Source organism: Anopheles cruzii, chromosome 3 (genome assembly GCF_943734635.1).
Source record: "Anopheles cruzii chromosome 3, idAnoCruzAS_RS32_06, whole genome shotgun sequence".
Taxonomy (NCBI): domain Eukaryota; kingdom Metazoa; phylum Arthropoda; class Insecta; order Diptera; family Culicidae; genus Anopheles; species Anopheles cruzii.
The window spans coordinates 72,524,389-72,540,701 of record NC_069145.1 but is presented as its reverse complement, the minus strand read 5'-3'; the positions used below and the strand labels follow the sequence as shown (position 1 = coordinate 72,540,701).

At 48.2% G+C, this 16,313-nt stretch overlaps 1 protein-coding gene across 1 annotated transcript; it reads right to left on the bottom strand.

The window, feature by feature from the left end:
• Positions 1-370: 370 nt before the first annotated feature.
• On the bottom strand, positions 371-14,727 carry LOC128270932 (uncharacterized). The gene is made up of 8 exons (XM_053008357.1): positions 14,724-14,727; positions 8,440-9,260; positions 4,040-4,211; positions 2,503-3,971; positions 2,127-2,428; positions 1,578-2,048; positions 1,348-1,508; positions 371-1,281 (listed from the first exon to the last, which is right to left on the bottom strand). Exons 1-8 carry the CDS (start codon positions 14,725-14,727, stop codon positions 371-373), a joined length of 4,311 nt encoding a protein of 1,436 aa, XP_052864317.1.
• Between the last annotated feature and the right edge of the window lie 1,586 nt (positions 14,728-16,313).

Sequence of the window (16,313 nt, the reverse complement as noted above, 5' to 3'; positions counted from 1 at the left end):
CAAACAAAACATTTCAACACCTTAACCGCTGACCGTTACATGTAACGAGATCCAAATGAACAGGTATAACTTAACGGTAACAAGACAGTGCAAAGAGAAATGAAATAAATACTAGTGCAGTGGACCCACTGCAGATAAATGGCAACCGAAATTGGCTATGTTTGGTCTATTAATTATAGGAGAAAACCAAATAGCTCCTGGCTTCTGGAATGACACGAGGAATGATTGTGGATAGCCCTGCGCAGCACTGAGTGCCGGAGGTTTGCAGGCATCTGCTCTGTGCCTCAATATTAGTTGTAAAACTTGTAAAAAATATTTCCGTTGTGTCTTTATCGATTGCGATAGCAGAAGAGAGTTCAAGTTTATCAGTTCAAACCATTGAGGTTAGCGTGCGGCCGACATTTTCTTTACGGTCCTTGCTTCCGGTGTGAATTTTCACTATTTCCGCATACTCTACACCACCTGCACCGTTCCGTTGCTGCTCCGGCTTAGGATGGACGGCAATGGCCACGGGAAACGTGGTGGTGGTGGTGCTGGAGGTTTCTCCCGCAACTCTACCTTGCTGCTCGTCGTTCGCAAAGATGGCCGCCGCCGCCGTCGTAGTGCCCGATCGTACGGGATCGACCAGCACCATTTGCAGCTCGTTGTCGACGTTCGAAAATCGTAAGGCAATATCTTTGGACTGTTTCTTGTCGACCATGTGGTTGATCTCGAGATTCGCGCTTAGCTGTCCGTGTTTGTTCATGTCGAGATAGGAAACGACACGCCGAGGCTGACGGCTCGGTGAATCGTACTCACTACTGCTGGCCGTCCCCTGCGTGGTGGTCCCATCCGCGGCGGTGGTCGCTGCAGCCATTATGAAGGACGTTTCTTCGAAGCGATTCCGTCCGAAGCTACTGCAGTGCGAAGATTGGCCCGGCGACCCACCGGAAGAGCTGCCGGAAGTAGAGCGATCGCGGCCACCGTGCGCCGTCGCTGAGACACCCGCGTTCCCGTTGCTCAACATGTTTGGCCTCAAGCGGACATCGTTCTCATACCGCAGTTTCTGCTCGATCGTAGCCGTTTCGATGAGAGGCCGTGGCGTGTCGTAACTCTGTAGTAGCAACTGTTTTTTGTCCTCCGACAACAGTGCGACCGTACTGGCACTGCTCGGTGTTTGATAGCGTGTGGCCAGCTGTTCGGCACTGGTACCGTTCACCGTTTCGTACTGTGGCGCAGTCCAGAGACTCTCCAGCCGGTCCTGTTCCTCCTTGCAGATTACGAGCTTGGCACAGTCCACCTCTAGAATCGGAAAGAAGCACGTTTTAGCCATTTTTGGAACAAGCTCCAACAATACAATGGACATACCGTCGACATTTGCACAATAAACAGGATTGGAGATCGAATTCTGTTCCATGTCGATGTACTTGGCGCTGCGCCCCAGCAGCAGCTCGAACTGCCCGGCCAAATGCTTGAAACTAGGACGCTGCTTAGGATCATCGGCCCAGCAGGATCGCACTATTGCGTATCTAAACATGGGACAACACATGGGTCAATGGGTCACATGGGTCATTACGCTACGCCCACTCGTTACTTACATTTCTTCGGAACAATTCTTGGGACACTCCATGCGGTAGCCCTGTTTTAGCAGATTGTACAGATTCTGCGGTGGAATGCCCGGGTACGGTGAAGCCCCGAGCGTGATCAGCTCCCAGCACAGCACCCCGAACGCCCAGACGTCACTCTTGGTGGTGTAGATATGGTCGGCCAACGATTCCGGTGCCATCCACTTGACCGGCACCCGATCTTTGCTCTTCTTCAGATATGCGTCGTCCTCGTAGACGTCCCGGGTGAGGCCAAAGTCCGAGATCTTGCACACCTTACCCTCGGCCAGCAACACATTCCGAGCGGCCAGATCGCGGTGCACCAGCTTGATGTCGGTGAGGTACGCCATACCTTTGCTGATTTGCCAGGCGAACGAAAGAATGTCCTTCACCGTGATCGGTTCGACCGAATTTTCGTAGTCGGCATTCATCACTTCCAGCTTGCGGCTTAGGCGAAGATAGTTTCTAATAAGATCCAACGATAAAAGCGTGACAGAGGATTAGGATTGGCAGAGGGAAACTTAAAACCATGCGCGCACTTACTTCAACGACCCGTACTGACAGTACTCGATGATCAGCAGCGGTGAGTCACCCTTCGTGCATGCTCCGAGCAACCGGATCACGTTCGGGTGGTTCACCTCCTGAAGGAGTTGATACTCGGACAGCAAGGCAAGCAGCTCCACTGAGTTGGCACCGGTCTTGAGCATCTTCACCGCCACCGTAGTAATGCCAGGTTTTTCCGGTAGATCCGTGGCGAAGCCTTTCAGCACCTTCCCGAACTCACCTTCACCGAGCGTTGCATCGAGGATCAGGTGCGATCGTGGAAACTCCCACTTGGAGTCATACTGTGTGGAGATAGAAAGTGCGAAACCATGTATCGTTCCGAGTCAATCGCTTTGGTGGTCGACACAAAACTTACATCGATCTTAAAGTTGATCTCATTCATGCGCGATGTCAGCGGTAGCTCGACGTTGAATATTTCCGTGTCATTGCTGACCAGGTTCATGCCGATACTGTTCAACCGGGTTTCATCGCCACCCTCGAACAGCTTGTTCTTGATCGCCACCTTCCGGCTAAAGCAGTAGGATACGATCATCACCGCAATCACCATAGGAATGAGAACGATCGCCAGCAGGTACACCGAAGCGTGCGGTCCCTTGATGAGCCCCGGCTCGTAGAAGCTACCGTCGCGAACTGCCGCCGGAGGGACATTTCCTGTCTCGTTGTTGTGCTCTCCTCCTCCGCGCGTCACGTTCGAACCACCATTCGCAAGCGTTAGCAGCTCAACGTCCCGCCCAAGAACACCGCCGTTTCCCTCCAAACTCGGGGTCACGGGAGTCGTGGTTGTCGTCGTTGTCGTACTAGACGTTGTGCTGATGGTTTTGTTACGCTTCATCGATGCGTTAATGCGCAGATTGTCCGTACAGCTGCAGTGTCCCGAGGATCGGCAAGTGCAAGGTCCCGTGGCCGTCAGAACTCCGCGCTCCCCATTCGAAACGTGCACACCGAAAATGTGATGATGAAACACGCAGTCTTGCGGGCAAATTTGAATCTTCTCGCGATGACCCATCTCCTCGAGCGGATCACAAAACCTATCCGGGCAGTGTGTCAACCCGGACGAGCAGGTGGGATAGTCTTCGTTCCAACCGGTAAAACTGGGAGGCCCTTCCGGGACGCGGTACTCGCAGGGGCCCAGCAAACTGCCAATTCCACACGACCCCAGACAGCTGGACTGGTTCGGGTGGACGGCACAAAAGTCATCCCCGGTCACTGCCGGTACGCCGCCGCAGTGCAGCCCATCGGGATTTTTGCGCATCCGCACCAAAATAGTCACACTGTAGTTCTTCCACGCCACCGTTATCTCGTGGCGGCTTTCGAGACTCTGATGACTGAAGGCGGTCTCGTTTTTAAGATAAACTATTCCGGCGATGCGCGTAATACCGAACGCATCCATCGGATTGCTTGTCAACCGGAAGAAGGTCGCATCGGCACCATTTTCCTGGGCGAGCTGCTTGAAGTTTTTCGGCTCCGCTATACGGGCAAACTTGCGCGACGTATCGTACACTACGGCCTCCTTGGGATACGCGACCTTCGCCGGACTGGCTACATCCTTTTTGCTTTTCTTCCGTGGCTGCTTCGGGGCGGCCGGTGCGGCAGTTCCGCCGTTACTGGTTAGCGCTTCGGGTCGCGGAAGATCATACTCGTGAATCCGATGTTGGTTGGAGCTTATGCAGATGGAAACGTTGCTCGACACAATCGGATCGAGCGCCGGAGTACCGTCGCGCATCCATCCGGCTTCCATCGGTCGCTCGACCGTGGGGTCGACCGCTTGCAATGCCACGCAGTAGGGGCTCCTGTGCAGGATCCCGGAGCGCGCAAATAGCAGCTCTGCGCGGGGTAAAATGAGACATTAAAGCAAACGATATAATCTCCCGTTGAGGGTTGATAATACTCACTGCAACCGAACACCGTCTGCTTAAGGCCCGCATCATGCTCGTTCTCGTACATGGCACAGTCCGCACGGAACAGTTCCATCACGTCTCCCAGCAATCGGTAGTGGACGCGTGTATTCATCGGTATAGAATCGTCATCGGTGAACACGACGCGGAAGTGGCCCAGAATATCACCCTAAAATTCAGAAAAAGGATGTAAAGAAATTCAGATGTTTAATCGAATAATTCGGCAAGCCACTTGAAACTGTCGTTTAGTGACATTGAGCTGGTTTCACAGAGAGAATTCCGGCAATGTTGCTGTTACTTTAATATTATCCTTTTGAGGAGACAACCGCTGACCGCGACAATCCTGTGTAGCCACATTTTGCATGTCGTCCCCGATACTGCGCTTATTTTCCATTACATTTTTACCGATAACAAAAGCCACAATGCAATAACACTATGGCGCGTTCTGGCACTTTTATGATGTGGCAGATTTACGCTGCACCCGCCGATTCATCACCCGATGTCGGAGGGGTTCGTCAACACCATTCGTTAGTGTTATTATGTGCAAAACTATGGCGGACATTGTAGCGAGGAGTCACACAGCGCAAGGAGTCGATAGTCGCCTCACAGCGGCTGCGACAGAATCCGCCGCCGGTGGGAGTATTAACCCCGGCGGCCTGAATGCCACGGAAAATAAATTACTTTTATCACACCTCACGAATCACACAATAATATGCCGCGACACATCGCGCCTTCCTTTGGACCGGCGGCGCGACGATGAGTGCGCTTTTTAAGGAAAATTAATTTCCATCGTTCACAACGCGACTAGAAAAAGGTGTCGGTGGGCGAATTCCCGTGTCGACGACGAAAAGGATTTGTACACGGCCCGGTGAAAGAGGTGTCGGTGAATGACTGTCGAGTTTTGTTCTAATCAATTACCGGGAATACCGACGACGACGATTTCTATGCTCTCATCGTGTCTAGGGGGGGATCTAGGATACATCATTACGCTCCACGTCTGGCATTTTACGTTCCAACGGCGCACCGGCAGCAGTTCATGAAGCATTCAACCTTACCGTGGGGGGTTGAATGAAATAAAAGTCTACTAAAAAGTGTTTACAAAAGTCTCGTGCCAGACAGCGTTGAACCACCGCCTCATACGGCGGCGGTTTAGTTCGTCGTTAAAGTTGGCCCAAAGATTCGGAAGGAAAGCACACAATCTTTGAGATGTTCCCGACCGTTTCCGACAGCAATCTGACGGAAGATGTGTCTCAGGTTTTTACATGCAAACACGTTCACTGGACTTCTGACCATAATCGATTCACCGAAGACAGATCCGTGCGGCGGGGGTAGACGGTGCTGTTCCCCGAATGGAAACGGAATAATGCTCATATAACAAATGAGTTCACTTTATAACCCGTGTACCATATCGCTCGCCGGCGCCCCCCACCGAGAGAATGTTTTTATGAGAGTCCTCCCCTCCTTTGTTCTTGGGGTGGTTCTCCGCCACGGACGATCTACCCATTTCCGCCGCCATCGTCCAGTGTCTGTCAACGGGGACACTGCGATGGCCAGGAGCAATTTGCATGTGTGGTGGTCGTCCTGGTGCGCGTGCTACTTCGCCAGTTGCTACTACGATTTGGCCGTCGAAAATATGCAAATTCATTTGCTCAATTCGTCGTCCGGAAACTATGCAAAAGAACCGGCGGCCCTCGAGTATTAGCACCCGCCAACGGTTTGTGGGGAGGAAGAATGGCATTGACTCTGAGACGACGACCGGGAAAGCTTCTGTTTTCATCCAGATTTTCGATTCTGTCAACATATCATGTTTGTCTGGGGGCCATTTTCTTTCGCAGTGGGTCGGTTTGTTTGCCTGCCTTTGCTGGTCTCTGTTACTAGCGACCTACAAAAAACCAAAAACATAAAGGATGTTCATGAAATGCCACAATCACTCAGACGACCCGGACGGGTTCCGGCGCATTATGGGGTGCCGATACCGATTCTCTCGTTGAATTAACCAATTGCACTCGCTAGCGCAGGACACGACTCGTAAGGTGTGATTTTTCGTAGCCACTTCAACAATCGTGTCCATCCACCGTCTGGCAGGACAACGTCTGGTATGGATCTGTTGGGGACAGGACAGAGAAAAGCCGCCGTCGGCCACGGTCGCCGCACCCACACGGCGACTACTAGAGCGGGCCCGTGTGTGTCCGTCGGGTCAAAGGCTTCGCGCCTGAGTTTATATGCTTATCTCACAGACCGCCGCTTCGGCTCTGTTCCTCGCCGCTTTCGGCATGTTGCGTGATTAGCTTACATAAATCAGCATGAGGGTAAACAAAAGTGAAAGGTTATGCGCATTCGTGTGCCCACGTGGCCCACACCACCAGCAGAGAGCGAACAGAGGCTTTCCACTTATGGTCCACACACTTCAGTCGTGATCCTCTTCTTCGGCCGGCCACTCCAGGACACCGGGCAGAGATAAGAGGTCACACCGTTAATGGGCGAAATCTGGGAGACAAGCCTTGTGAGACCGGATGCTAGGCGGTCACGGTCAAAGTCACATTCGAAAAGCAAGCATAAAAGGGTTTACAATCCTTGTTACGGTTGCGACAACTGGGCAACGTTATGCTTTACTTTAATGCGCCTGATTGGCCACACTGCTGCCTCTGGGTGCGTCGGAACCGGAACGGAAAAAGGGAAATGAGGGCACCTAAACACACGCCCTGGCCAGCCATTTCCCAACGCCTATCGAATGCCGTCACCGCTTGACCTTGGGTGTGATTATTTACTTTCACAGCCAGTTTTAGTTTCAACTATTTACGTTACGCCGTCCCATTGAGCTCGAAATCTCTGTGCGTGAATGGTGAGTGCTTAACTTGATAACATCATGGGAAACTCCGCGCTCATATCCCTTCGATAAATAATTATCAAATTGAAGGACCTTCAAAGAAGTAGCAACCTAAAGTTGGGCAACCACGCTTTCTCTCTCTCTCTTTCTGACGCGAGACCGAGACGATGATAACGTGACGCAATGTTTTAAACCAACATTTATACAGGAAGTACCCGTCGGCGGGACACGCAAGTGGTGGCATTGACGAGTTTCTCAGAAGGAGGCTACCGCTTGTCTTGGCCCACGAAACCTTTCAACTCTTGCGATACACGTTGGCGCCTTGTGTCAACATTGTTAAATAAAATATCAGTGTGAAATTCAATACAATCTTGCCAGCAGACGGAACCGGTGGAGCCGCGTAGCTAACACTCCCTCTTATGTCCTCTTATGCGTGCTTGCCTTGCCGTTAAATGTAAGGCTTTTTTTCTTCAAGTCGAATAACATTGCGTAAAAAGGCGAAGGATATTATGCGTTCAAACCAATGCACGTTCAATCTTGCAAAATGTATGGAAAATTGCTTCCACTGAGAAAGTGTCCTTTTTACTTAATTGCCAGCCCGCGACGATGGCGAACTAACATCCTGTCGCTTCTTTATCACCTATTGCGGTGGCGCGGTGTTGAGAAAAACAGGGGAACGGGTTTCGCCTTCCCACAGCACATATCAACATAGCCCCTCGCAACACCGGAACGTAGAGGCCATTACAAGCCATTAAACACTGTTTACCAATACGCGATGGCATCTTTGTGGGCCGCTAGCTAGGGCGCGAAACTAGGGCGTGAAACCCTACACGCACCGGGCGGTTATTTTGTCATCCCGCAAAAAAGGGGTCCCCGGTGTTTATCTAACGTGAGCCAGGATCGTGCGTGCACTCCTTCACCCTCAGGCCACCCTTTGCTTCTCATCTATTGAGCAAAGTCATTAAATTTTCATCGGTCGCTCGGCCGCTAATCACCGTCGTACGCGGGACACTATTCCACGGCCTAACTCTAATTAGAGAGACAACAGAGGTGTAAAAGTGTCTCGCCAGTGGTCAGTCGACTGCTAATTGAATACCTCCAGCTCAGTAACGCACTCTGCTGATGGCCTGGTTGTCTACAAGCAATAGAGATTGAAAGATGGCTTTTACGAAGTTCTAAGGCTTCCGCTGTGTGCCGTATCCGCTCATCTGTATTCCGTGTGGCTGCGCTGCAGGAAATATTTGATGCCTTCCTCATTATGACTTAATCATTTCCGTAGAACCGAGGTTCTAGTCGAAAGCTTAGCTCTTCGCGGAAATAACGTTCGCCTGTTCTCGTTGAACTTTGAAGAAATTCAATTAAGAAAATGGGAAAACACAGACTCTATAGCCGACCATAAACCTGCTCTGCTGGGAACTAATTTGTACCGCACCGATACAGACATCCGGGCATGTTATCAGCATCCCCCCCCATAAAACGGGCCTATTATCTAATAACTAACAAGACTGGTCATATAACTTCGATAATGCAAGTAATAAGGTATCTTAAAATAGAATATCTTTCCGCCCACCTCATTCACGTGCGGGTCATCAAGATAAACCTGTACGTCACTGGACGTCCCGTTCGATGTCTCGTGGCGGGGTAGATTGTCGTTGCGATCCAGCACGTTTATCCTGACCGTCCGGTTGATCGATTGCTCCGATGATCCGCTTGGGTCACCCAGCTGCCACACGGTACACCTCACGGCCGCCAATAGTGCCGGTCCCGGTGCGTGGCTATCATGATCGTAAGGTACGCGCGTTCGCAAAGTTCCATCGCTGGCGTCCACTAGTAGGTAGTCCGAACTTCTGGTGACATTTTTAACATTCCCTTCGTGGACACCATCTTCCTCCGCCAACAGATCATAGGTGAGCCGATGCTGAGGGCAGAGCCGCCGGTAGAACGTTGGCCCAAGGGTACCGATCGTCCAGTTCCGTGGACCATTTTCGGCTACCCGATACTGAACCGCGTCCCAGAAGCACGCTCGATCGGGATGATGCTCGCAGAAGCGATCGAGCGAGTCTTCTTCCACCAGCTGCGGGTCGATGGTGAGGCTTAGGCGTGCGGCGGCGCTTGTTCCGTTCTTTGCAACGATGATAAACTCGGTCACGTTCGCCAGCGACAGTATCTTGGATGTAATCCACAAACTGCCCGTTCTTTCGTCCACCTTCAGGTAGTCGCCACCGCCGGGTGGGCTTTCGATGTTGTAGCGGAAGGAGTACGAATCGAAGCCATTGGTCGACAGCAACCGTAGGTTGACGATCGGTTCGTTGCGCAGGATGATGTACGATTCCTTTGAGATCGGTAGCGTCAGACGTAGTTTCGAGGTTGAGAAGTAAACTCCCGGCGAGGCTGGAAAAGAGACAACAATGTAAAACAGATATCAGATTAAGTTCGGCAATGCAGGAAGGTGTGTTTGGATCTTGGTTTTTGTTTCCACACACAAGTAGCTGCATCAATCAATAGCTTTTCGTTCGAGTGGCTGCATCAATGAGTACTTGATGAACATTTGTAGAAAAGTCGAGTCACTAAACGAAAGAGGGCTACTGTCATCCATCCACTTGAAGTTTGAGAAAATATGCTGCTACTGATCGCCGGGAAAACTAAGAACTTGGTAAAAGTTGTTGCTGACACGACCTGCCACATCATTAGCCACTCCCAAGAGCGCCGATCGATTAACGTTCTTCTAGGACACGGTGGTGGATCAGCACTTCGCAGGTGTCCGCGCCTCTAATCGATGACCGGCCATTTCTTCAGTTTCATCTAAGTTTTGCGCTAACGACACAATCCTTTCTTTGCTCAACTCACTTGCGTTCACACAAACTAGATAACTAATAGGGATATCGAAGAAACACTATCATATCGGGCCGGTGGGCAAGCTCTGATTAGAAACCCCGTAGGGACGATAACAAAGAAGGTGGTAAGGCTCACACTCGCGCCGAGTGTAGAGTTTCAATCATTAGCCAGCCACCATAGCGCATCCTGGCGGGCGGCAGAACCATAACAATCTGCAAACCGGCTGGTCGTGGAAAATGACGACGGTTGATGGAAATATCAATTAGCGTGACGTTACTCCGTGGGCCACCGTCTTTTGTGTGGCTACCCCATGCCAAAATAATGCAATGTTCGCACGTCAGGATCGTTAAGCTCATGGAAAGTTCCCTTCGTCCTTGCCTTTCAGCCGCTTGTCATATCTAACTTTAATACACGCTCCCCATTGGGCGAGTGAGAGGGGAAAGTAATGACGCACTGTTCGGTGTTCGGCCACAACTCCACATGTACACCAACTATCATCCGTGTCTGCCGGGTAAGGTGTTGCGAGCAAATGAGGATTACGCGCCGCTGTTCACGCTAGGTGCGAAATTCTGCGAAGTAATCGAGTTGCGAATCGGTTCAAATCGGCTCTGGGAAATTCGTTCTTAAAGCCGCTTTGCGAGTAGTTTTCCCCCGTATACACGGTGCTGCAGTTATGTGTTGACATCGTGCGTTGGAGGGTAATTTTTCCATAGCAAAAGGCAACCCGCTATGGAGCGCAGGCAGCGGCACAACCCGACCTGACACACAACAGGTGGAGAAAAACTTTTCCGAGGGTTTCGTTTCTACGAAACACACATGTCGTGTGCAGACAATGACTGATTGGATGAAACTCTATATAGTTCAGCCCTTCGGCACTGGCAAATCGCTCCTTTACGGCTGGGCTAGGTGTTGGTAATCTGGTCCTACGCATGTTTATGCCTGCCACGCTGGACTTTTATCCAATCAATCACGCTCGGCGCTGCTGTTAAATATGTCACACACGTGGATTCACGAATGAAACAACAGGGCGACCTAATGATCTTACGTGTTCCAGCAATAAATTTTCAGCAAAAACACCCCGCTTTAACAAAGTTGTCTTGAGTATGTTTTGAAACTGCCACGCAAATGAAGTGACCGTATTTCAATGATCGCAAATGCCAAGAGACGTTCCATCAACCAACATCCCATTTCCGCAAAGCATAATTTATGATGCGTATGACTTTATACGGGGGTGCAACGCACAGACACCACACCGGACACCATTCAATCGATAACGATGAGTGACGATGATGATGATGATAGCAAAGTGCCAACAAGCCATATTATCAATCACAGACGGCAAGGTTCGAGCGATCATGCGTAACGTATGGTAATTCGATAATATGTTTGCTGATGATAACGATAATTGTCTTATCTGGTGGTGGGCTTGTTCCACTTATAGATGTGTGTTTTCTGCTTTTTCCCTTTTGCCGACACCAAAACCTCACGGCAACCCCTTCTGATGACAATTTATCCCCCCATTCAATCGACACAGTTCTCTACTTTGGTATTTTGTGTGTTGAACAGACAAAACGTTCCAAACACGTGACCCGATCGATCATCATTACACGAGCAGGAGCTTTTTATCTGCTTTGCGTCATGTTGGTTGGTTGCAATTGATCACAGCGAAAAACAAATATCTACTGATCTGGAACACAATGTTAATGCTAATAAACAAAGGTACTGGAAACGGACACTGATGACCGGAACATATTTCTATCGCACAGAATTCATCGCGGCCAATATCGCAAAAACGATCGATGGGCTCGCAAAAATAGAACCGATTGGACGATTAAACAGCGCAGTGGGTGGCAGAGCTTGAAGGCCTTATTAGCACCAACAAAATGATTTCCAGCGAATGACAATTTTGGGTCCAAAATGAAAATAATTATGGAAAGTGCGCAAAGCGGTCCTTCTTTCAAAAAGGTGAGACAGACATGAAATGAAATTATGCTGCCCTTTTTGTGTGAAATAAAGAGTTCCTTTTAAACACAAAAATACTTTACAGCAGCTCGACAACAAATGCAATAAAAACATGCGTACCAAAAATAAAATGTAAAAGAAACTTTCCATTTGAGCTTAGAAAAAGCGATTAAAAAATTATTGGAAGAGAAAGGCCAAGAAAACGAGATTTACAAGAATTACGTTCACCGAATTCCGAGGACAGTTTTATTTTTCTTCTTCACGCTCACGTTGCGTACATTGCTTTTCTTATGTTCGTTTATGTGAAGTAATGAAAACACAGACATGAATATTTATTGTATTGTTTTGCCTCGTGGGTAAACAGCGTTCTGCTGCCTACGGCGTTGTAGCCATTCTATGAATAAGGTCAGGATTGTGGGAATATTTCGTTTGACGTCGTAACATTTAAACATTAATCCAGATTGTATGGAACGTTGAAAACCTTATCCGCTCCTCTCGAACCATTCCTAAAACTCTTCAAATCCGATTCCGACAGGCCGACTAAACTAATGACTAAAACATAATGTTTTAGATAGATAATCTTTGCTTGAAAACGTCTTTAAAGGGCAAGCAAGGGATGTTGCCAAACACCAGACAAACGAATGGTCATCAGAAAACCGGACACGTCTGGAAAAGGCGTCGCCCAAAATCTGCTCTCTAAGCTGTTCTTCGTCTAAAAGAAAACCCTAGAATTGGGGCAGTAATTTTGTTTCGCTTCGTGTATCCCCCATTCTGGGACGGAAAAGAGTTTGTGTGGGATTTCTGTCGACGAAGCTGCGAGCATTAAACATCCCGAGTGCCGTTTTGTGTGAAACATCAATGAATGAAGGCAATTTTTATGGGTGGCGTATGCAAAACCCTCAATTGATTATATGTTCGTGTACGGGTTTGGCTAGCAGACATATTCCAAAAACCGTTAGCGCCGCGATTTTTGCCTTAAAGAGGCGCCCGCAGCTCAATGTATCGTTAATTGCCGAGGAGTTTATCACGCACTGGGGCGCGAAATGCAGATGAATCGTTCAGTATCGCTCCACAGACGAATCAGCAATAAATGAATTTGATTGTTGCAAACTATACCGATACCCACCACTGTCCGATTGTTGTAGTGGCGCAACCTCTGTCGTGTTTGTTGATGAGATGTGTTCGATGTAAACAGTCGATTAGGGTGGACCTCCTCTTGACAACAGATTTGCCCTTGCAGGGACAGCGAGAAACACGGTTTGCAAATAAAGCCCCACCGAAACTACTCCACCCGTGACATAAAATCCATTCTTTAAAGAGGCACTTGCGACGTTCAAGGGATATTGTTGCCATCAAAAGTCCCTTGGCTGAAACGCAACATACTCTTAGAGAAGTCAATCCTTGATTTTCTATAAATGAGCTAATGACTACACAACCGTTTAACAACACACCGGCTTGTTGTCCATGCAGCCAAAGCATGTGAACAATGAACAATCGTTTTTATATTTGGCATTTGAAATTGAAACTGAAATTTACAAGACTCCTTACTTCGTACAAAACAATCCGTGGCAACAAACATTTAATGACCCAGTTTATTGTTTAGCAAAGGAACTAGATTACTGGAAAGATGAACCGTTACGGGAATCAATCAATTCAGTTCACTTGAAATGCCTTCACTTAGCTATTTCCGTTCCGTTTTCCTGAGGATGTTTTCCACCCGTGCAGCATACTTTTTTTGCCCCAGGTTATGATTCGACCTGAGGGAAACCCTCTTCGTGTCGGTGTGATTCATTTTGGTTCGTTGAGCCTTTCTTAGACCTTGTCAATTGTTACACTCGATTGCGAATGTTTGATTCGATTAAGACCCCACACATCGCTGCAGATTGATGAGGGATACGGTTCGAGGGATAGCTAAGCTCAGCTCAGGGCTAACAAGAAGATTCCCGCTCCGTCTTAAGAAAAGTATTTTTGACGATAAACACGTCAGCCAGAAAAGAAGAATATTTTCTGTGAGAATGAAAGCAACGCAATTTCCACCGGCATTAGTCACAGACGGGAGCCCCAGGCAGGATATGCAGAGCACCCAAGAGCGTGGATATACATTTGGAACGTAGCCAAAACAGCTGAACGTATTTAAACGAGAGCTCTACACATCTGACTCATCGTCGGATGCAGGATACAGAACGTCTTTTGTCGGCCTGTTGGTGAGTTCAGTCAACTCTGTAAACACTAAAATTATGCACCTCTTTTGGCGAAGTCTTTTCATACTATACATACTTTACATACATACTTACTACTGTACATACTACATACTGTACTAGGGCAAACGTCGACAATAATTTCAGATTTGATTCCATGAGCGATAGTAAAATTAAACAATAACACTAAACTATAGGGTATAAGATTGTTGTTGAGATCCATATAATAGTTGATACCGGAACATCATCAGTCGCCATGGTCATCAACCTCCTCGTCAACACGTAGTTAAAATAATTGATAGAAAATGGTTGAAGATTGTTTTATCTACTTTCCATTACGATTCTCGAAAGGGTCGAAACTTGAGAGAAAACTTTGTTTTAAGTAGCACCTCGTTCTTTTCTGCCTGCCTGTTGAATAGAAAAAAAGCTTCCTTCTTCCGGAGACGAAGGGCAAACCGCGAAGCCACTTACACACTTTGTTTCATGTTCATCCGATTTGATCGCATTCGAAAGCTGAAAAAGTTCTCTCTGGTTCCGAAAGCCATAAAGAAGTTGCAATCGAATACTCTCGCCACGGCTGCATCTTCACAAGGATCAATCTTGAGAGGGCATTGCGCGTTACGAAAGGGCACTTGGCAAGAAAAGTCAACAAGTGACATCAGCGTCAAGAGTAATAGAAGTAATCGAACTTCAATTTTTCTCAAACTGTGAGCTCAACTCAGCGGTTCAATTGAAGCAGTTTGATAACAATGATTCGATAGATGACAGAAGAATGTTCTTCTTGGTGCCAAACAGTTAAGAACTGAAATAGTGATCATTTGAAAAGAAGCATAAAATATAAAAAGGGATAAAAACTCACCCATCGTCGCTGGTAGGATACCACTCCAGAGATCTATCGAGCTGATCAGTAGTAGCACCCATTGCCAAGAGTGGTGTAGTCTGCGGCCTTGGTTCGCCATGGTGAGATGTCGAAGAATTTGCATGATTTAAACACGTGTGGCGCCTTTCTTTGTGATCACTCGACGGTTTAAGTTGCGTGATGCCTTTTGCACAGTTTGGATGGTGCGTCGGAATTCCTTGCCAATGGAAAGGACGGAAACTTGTGCGGCAGCTTCGTATGCTTATATGTTTATTGCATGCACCCTTCGGAATGGCTGTTCGTAGCGTCATTCATCGGTTCTTAGATCACCCTACTTTTGTGATGGCTTCCACTATTTCTTGTCTGTTAGACACTTCAGCACAGTTTACTGAATGTTCCGGCCACGAGCGGAAACCATTAACCCATTGCACACGTCAGTCTTTTACGATGCAACACTCTGCCTCTCCCAGGGAGGTATGACGTTCATCAGGCTCCTCGCACAATGCCTGCTCTCCAGCGATATAAATAACGTTCGTTACGCATGATGCCTTTCTACAAGATGTCCTTTCTTTCCACAACTCGAGATTCTTTCACAATTCGACCGGAATGCTTACGATTGTAGAACAAAGCCAAATGCAACCGGTTCCGTACAGTTTAATTAACATTCAAACTGGCAGATCGATCCAAAGTTACTGCTGGGGCTTGTAGTCACCAGTCTGCCTGTTGCGTGTAATCGGGTCCTGTTTACGTTGGTTCACGTTGTCAGAAGAAGCGAGACGTCTTCGGAAGATAATTTACTGGAACTGGCGCCTCCACCGTCGCACTTCTGCTGTCGGTGAGCCGTGACGAACGGATGGTGGAAGCTGAAATGATAACCAGAGATTTTGTATTTGTTAGCTTTGTGACTCTATTTGCACTGTGTCCGTGCTCTGTTGTGTCGCCTTGGAAGATAATGATAGTTCTTCCGCTATGATGATTCCCATGGTTCGAAGAAAGAGCCAATGCTTGTCTCGGTGTCCATTGGCCACGTCACTGCCTGCCATGCAATGCAATATGAAACTGCATTCCAGCATCTCAACTTGGTGGCCATGGCTTTGAAAGTAATGGCGAACTTTGAACTTGACAATGGTCGATGAGAGTGTCTATCAAAGTCGGCAAGGGATCTTTTGCCTTATCGTCTTCGAATAGAAGGAAATCGGGTAAACTATGTACGGGTACCGATGACTATTAGCGGATAACATGTAAGTTAGATATCAGTTAGCGTGTAGGAAAGACATAGTGAGTCACGTGATGTGAGATATGAAGTGATAAAGCAGCTTCGAAAATAAGATAAAACACCAAACAGGCTTCCTTGTGTTATTCTAAACGATAAGATTATTGCTTAAAAGTGATAACTCAAGGACACGACAGGTCGGCACTTCGAGAATTCGGGTCAGCGGATCTAACGATCTTGAGCTAGATAAGCAAAACAGGAGCCGGGAACAGGTAGTCAAATTGTAGCTCGTAATAAAAAAACTTTTACCCCTAAGGAAGGTTATCAAGCGAACGGAAGTTATGCCATCGCTTACTAGATCCTCAAGCTTCGTGTCA